The 6,353-nt window shown below is 50.7% G+C and overlaps 1 protein-coding gene across 1 annotated transcript in view; it reads right to left on the reverse strand.

Moving 5' to 3' along the window:
- LOC123139786 (uncharacterized) overlaps positions 1 to 1,866 on the reverse strand; it is a 5,926-nt gene extending 4,060 nt beyond the window's left edge. Inside the window, exon 1 of the mRNA XM_044559489.1 lies at positions 1,233 to 1,866. Within this exon, the coding sequence (XP_044415424.1) occupies positions 1,233 to 1,866 (634 nt within the window). The remainder of the gene's footprint in view (positions 1 to 1,232) is intronic.
- Between the last annotated feature and the right edge of the window lie 4,487 nt (positions 1,867 to 6,353).

A 6,353-nucleotide genomic window follows, 5' to 3' on the forward strand; every position in this document is an offset into this window, starting at 1 on the left:
CCCCCCTCTTTAGTACCGGTTGGAGCCACCAACCGGTACTAAAGGTGGTGCGCTGCCACCTGCAGTGCACAATGTTTAGTCCCACCTCGCTAGTTGAGAGGAGCTCACACCGGTCTATAAGCCCCGCCGCGGCTACCGTGTTGAGCTCCTCTCTAAGCAGGCCTTTGTGGGCCTATTGCAAGTCTTCTACCCTGTGGGGCCTACTGGGCTGTACGGGCCTGCATCCTGGCCCAACTAGAGATTGGGTTTCTAGTCGTATGCAGGCCGTGACGGCCCAGTAGGCGAGCTGTTTTTGCTTTATTTCAAAAAAAAAATCCTTACCAACCGGGACTAAAGGTCCCCCAGGCCACGGCGCGCCTCGTGCCACGTGGTGGGCCTTTGGTCCCGGTTCATGTTGAATCCGGATTAAAGGGGGACCTTTAGTCCCCACTCTTTAGTACCGGTTCCAGAACTGGTACTAAAGGTCCTTACGAACCGGTACTAAAAGTCATTTTTCAACTAGTGACGGCTCAACATGTGAGTTGGCCTTATATGGTTTGGAGCAGGGGCCATTGTCCTGGTACTAATTCTTGGTCGACTTAGAAGTTGCAAGAGACAGGATTAAGGAAGGCATACATCACACTTTTTGACTTCAAGACATGCATGGTAACAATATTATGTACTTGCCTATGTTAATAAAATCAACATTTTCACGATCCATGTTTTCTTACTAGCTGAACAAGATTTTGCAGCAATAGATTTTTGTGACTTGCATTTGTTCATAGTCAGAAGGTACATAACTGGCTATCACGAATTAACAACACATAAGGGAACCTAGAACTCCTACATCACAACACAATATGCTCATGAGATGTGGTCGTTTGGACTAACATGAAAGGTGCAACCAAATCACCATTCCGATTATATACGGGCCCGCTTTGAGCATGGGTGAACGAGCGGCGGAACCACTGGGCGGCGTACATTTCCTCTTTTTCTTTTTTTGCAGAATGGAGTTCATCCTGATTTTCATTAATGAAAGCCAATCTAGCACATAGGATGTGGTCCAAAGGATAAAAATCCGAGTTGAAGGACATACACATATCTTTCATACCAGTCCCACTAATAAAATATCTTGAGCACAACAAAACACAAACGATTTTAATCCAAACTTATGCTAGATAGTAAATATTCTACAAAAATGTGTCGACAGCTAAAACGAGATTTAACGTTGAAAATGAAGTGAGCACAGTTACCTTTGCCTCGGAGAACAGCAGCATGTAATGCATTTTGTCCACTTGGTCCAGAATATGAAATAGCCCCGCCGCTCAACTCGTAGAGTGTATTTGCGATGATTTTGTTTTCCAGTAAGATGGCCAAGTACAACGGCGAAGTACCTTGTTCAGGAAAACGGGCCAGTTGTGGGTTCACCCCCATGAACAACTTGACCATATCATTGTCCCCGGAGCGGACGGCCTCGTGCAAGGCTGTCTGCTTGTTCTTGTTTTGTGTTTCCAGCAGCCCCTTAGCATTGTTAACACCCTGACCATTGGCGAGATCAACAAGAAGAGACACCATTCGGATGTTCCCCGCCCGTGCAGCACAGTGCAGGGGTGTGTCTCCCTGGCTGTTCTGCACGAAGAGGAGGCTAGGTGCCTTGTCGAAGACGAGGCTGGCCTTCTTGGTGGAGTCCTCAGTGTCGCCATGGATGGCGGCGACCACGTGGAGAAGGGTGTCACCTCCAACAGTGACCGTGTACAAAGATGGTGGCTGCGTCGCCGAGCTTCCGATGGTGTAGGCTGCTGGTCTCCCGTTGAGGAGTGATTCCAGATCCTCGAAAGAGCCAGAGCAGGCCAGTGCTAGCAGCCCGGCGTCCATCTTGGGCTCCATGTTTGTCGCCGGCAGAAGAGCAGCATTTGCCACAACGGGTGAGACGGGGCTAGGAGCTGCCTGCCCGTGCCCGGTGGTCGACGCCATAGATCACCAACACGAACGGAACGGGGATGTAGATCTGGTGACGACAGGAAACAAGTGTTAAACTGTATATCGTTAGTATATAGGAGTCGGTTTATATCTGTACTTATCTCCTGTAACTACCTGTACATTGTGCCCTAGCTGCACCCTATAAATACATCTCCCCGGCCACCACATTGGTTGCGCCGATCCAATCTTCTTCATCTCTTGTTTCACATGGTATCAGGCCTACCCGCGTGATTGCATCATGGGCTCTCCTACGGCTTCCGCTTCCTCCTCCGCCGCCCTCACCACGCTCTCCCTGCCCGCTGCCTTCAATGGGCCGCCGGCCTCTGCCGTTCCCTCTCCCTCTGCCAGCCTCATCACCGCAAAGCTAACCACCTCCAACTTTCTCATCTGGAAGGCACAAGTTCTTCCTCTTCTCCGCATCGTTGGCGCCACGGGCTACGTCGATGGCACCATGCCACCTCCATCCAAGTTCCTGGATCCCGATGACAAGGGAGTGCGCGCCCCCAATCCGGAGTATGCCACCTGGTTCCGCCAGGATCAGATCGTCCTCAGCTACCTCATTGCCTCTATTTCTGATGAGGTACTGCAGCAAGTACATCAGCTGGAGACCTCTCGTGCCATCTGGTCGCACGTCGAGGAGATGTACACCATCCATTGCCGTGCCAGCATCGTCCAGATCAAGATGGACATGGCGGTCTTCAGGAAAGGAACCCTCTCCATGGCGGACTACTTCGCCAAGATCCGCGCCAACGCCGACCAGCTTGCAGCCGTCGGCCGCCCCATGCGCGACGAGGACATCATCACCGCCGTCATCATGGGCCTCGACAACGACTAGGAGCCCCTCATCACCGCGTACACCACTCGTCCCGAGGGCATGACGCTTGGTGAGTTCTACTCCCACGCGATCTCCTTCGACCGGCGCCGCCAATACAACGCTGCCCGTCTTCATGTGCAGCATGGCGGCTCCTCCGTCAACTATGTCGCTCGCGACTCCGCCGGCAACACCAACAACTCCAATCGCGGCAAGGGCAACTACCGCGGCAAGGGCCGCGACAACTCTGGAGACCGCGGTGGCTACAACAACAACTCCCGTGGCGGCGATCGCAGGAACCGCGGTGGTGGCGGCTCGCGCCAACAAGGCGATTTCGGTGGCAATCGCGGTGGTGATCGCGGTGACTACGACGACCGTGGCGATCACCGTGTTCAGTGCCAGCTCTGCCGCGGTCCGGGGCACTACGCCTGGGAGTGTGGTCAGCGCTATAACCATGCGTTCCAGCCGTCACAGTCCAAGATGGCTGGCCTCGCTGCTGCGTCCCCTCCCTCCATCCTCGGTGATCCGGCCTGGTTCACTGACACCGGGGCCACGGACCACATCACGGGCGATCTGGATCGCCTGACGGTTCGGGAGAAGTACCCTGGACGAGATCGCATCCACACAGCAGACGGCTCAGGTTTGCACATAGCTCATCGTGGTCATGCAATTCTTCCTACTCCTTCTGCACACCTTAAACTTCGCAATATCTTACATGTTCCCAACGCTGACAAAAACCTTCTCTCTGTCAATCGCCTTGCTGTTGATAATCATGTGTATCTAAAGTATTATCCTACTCATTTTCTTATGAAGGATTTGACCACCAAGAAGGTTCTACTTCAAGGCAGATGTGAAAATGGGCTTTATCCCATTCGGCCATCAACTCATCATGCACTGTCTTCGTTTAGATTGTCAGCCGAGGATTGGAACGCAAGGCTCGGCCATCCATCCACCCAAGTCGTTCAACACATTTTATCTCGTCTAGTCGGTCTATGACCCATGTGTGTAATGCATGTCAACAAGGCAAAGCACACCAGCTTCCATTTCCTAGGTCTTCAAGTGTTTCCTCTTTTCCATTAGAACTTGTTTTTTCGGATGTGTGGGGACCTGCCAAAACATCATCTGGTGGGTTCCAGTACTATGTCTCATTTATTGATGATTATAGTAAATTTGTGTGGATTTATCTTCTTAAGAGAAAATGTGATGTGTTTGATGTTTTTCGTGACTTCCTTGCTCATGTTGAACGCCTCTTATCTCGCAAGATCCTATGTGTTCAATCTAATTGGGGTGGGGAATACGAGAAGCTTAGCAACACATTTTTTCGTCAACTTGGCATCATGCATCATGTTTCTTGTCCACACACACATCAACAAAACGGTTCCGCCGAACGGAAGCACCGTCACATTGTTGATATGGGACTTTCCTTATTATCACATGCGTCTATGCCACTACGTTTTTGGGATGAGGCCTATCTTTCAGCATGTTATCTCATTAATCGACTCCCTAGTCGTGTCATTGGCAATCTTAGCCCTATGGAAAAATTGTTCACCACCAAACCTGATTACACGTTGCTTCGCACGTTTGGATGTGCCTGTTGGCCAAACATGCGCCCCTACAATACACACAAACTTGCTTTTTGATCTCATCAATGTGTTTTTGTTGGGTATAGCATTCGTCACAAAGGATATAAATGCCTTCATCTTCCTACATCACGTGTTTATATCTCTCGAGATGTCACGTTTGATGAAAAGGTTTTTCCTTTTGCCAGCCCCTCTGCCTCTCCCATACCACCTCGCGTTGCAGAACATACCATACTCCTTTTTCCGCATGACCAAATGAACTATGCTGCACCTGTTCTGGCTTCTAATCTGGATGCAGGGACTCCCTTGGCGCAGAAGATCCCAGGTGCGACAGGGGCGGCGTCCCATGCAGATCCGGGCACTGGATCCGGAGCAGATCCGCCCTCGGATCGCGCGGCCTCCGCTGCCAGCGACGCGCCAGACGCGCGTGGGGTGGCCAGTTCCCAATTGGGCCACGCGGCGGCTGCGGACGGCCCGGTCGGCTCGTCGCCCGCCTCGTCCCCCTCAGCAGCGGGGCCCGCCACTGGCCCGGCTCCCTCCCGATCCGACCCGCAGCTGGCGGCTGCCCACGTGTCGCCTCGCCAGTCCGTGGGCCGGCCCTCTCGTGCGACAGGCGCGTCGGCGCTGTCCGGTCCCTCCTCGGGATCGCAGCTGGATTCTCCTGCTGCACTTGCTGGCGGCGCAGGATCCCAGGAGGATCTGTGTCCCTCCCCATCTCCCGCGTCCGGATCTTCTGCGCCGTCCGGATCATCTGTGCATGAGACTCCTACACCTCCTGCGCATACAATGGTGACACGCACACGTGATAACACTCGCAAACTTCTGCAACGTACGGATGGTACAGTCAAATACGATCCGTCCAAGCGTGCGTTTCTGGCTTCTCGGGAACCCAGGGATCTTCGTGAAGCGCTGGCATCTCCTGCGTGGCGTGATGCTATGCAGTTTGAACTTGATGCCCTTCGCCACAATGGTGTTGGAAATATGCCCTAGAGGCAATAATAAATTAGTTATTATTATATTTCCTTGTTCATGATAATTGTCTTTTATTCATGCTATAACTGTATTATCCGGAAATCGTAATACACGTGTGAATACATAGACCACAATATGTCCCTAGTGAGCCTCTAGTTGACTAGCTCGTTGTGATCAACAGATAGTCATGGTTTCCTGGCTATGGACATTGGATGTCGTTGATAACGGGATCACATCATTAGGAGAATGATGTGATGGACAAGACCCAATCCTAAGCATAGCACAAAGATCGTGTAGTTCGTTTGCTAGAGCTTTTCTAATGTCAAGTATCTTTTCCTTAGACCATGCCTTCATTGGACTCATTGATGCTCCTTCTTGAGATATTTGACATTAGAAGTCCTACACCAATATGACTTACATGGCAGTGCCACAAGTAAGTGGTACTATCAATTACTTGAGATATTTGACATTAGAACTGCTTATCAAAGCAGTGCCACAAGTAAAGCAGTGACATATATGATGATCCTTGAGATATTCGCGATGTTTGACACCGCGAAAGTAGAAATCAAGAAGGAGCATCAATTGTTGATGGTTGGTGAAACCACTAGTCTCAAGAAGGGCAAGGGCAAGAAGGGATACTTCATGAAACAGCAAATCAGCTACCGCTCTAGTGAAGAAACCCAAAGGTTGAACCCAAACCCGAGACTGAGTGATTCTGTAATAAGGGGAACAACCACTGGAGCAGAATTACCCTAGATACTTGGTAGATGAGAAGGCTGGCAAGGTCGATAGAAGTATATTGGATATACATTATGTTAATGTGTACTTTACTAGTACTCCTAGTAGCACCAGGGTATTAAGGTACCGGTTCGGTTGCTAAGTGTTAGTAACTCGAAATAAAAGGCTATGGAATAAACGGAGACTAGCTAAAGGTGAGCTGACGATATATGTTGGAATTGTTTCCAAGTTTGATGTGATCAAACATCGCACGCTCCCTCTACCATCAAGATTAGTATTAAACCTGAATGGTT

The sequence above is a fragment of the Triticum aestivum genome, chromosome 6B (genome assembly GCF_018294505.1).
Source record: "Triticum aestivum cultivar Chinese Spring chromosome 6B, IWGSC CS RefSeq v2.1, whole genome shotgun sequence".
Classification (NCBI taxonomy): domain Eukaryota; kingdom Viridiplantae; phylum Streptophyta; class Magnoliopsida; order Poales; family Poaceae; genus Triticum; species Triticum aestivum.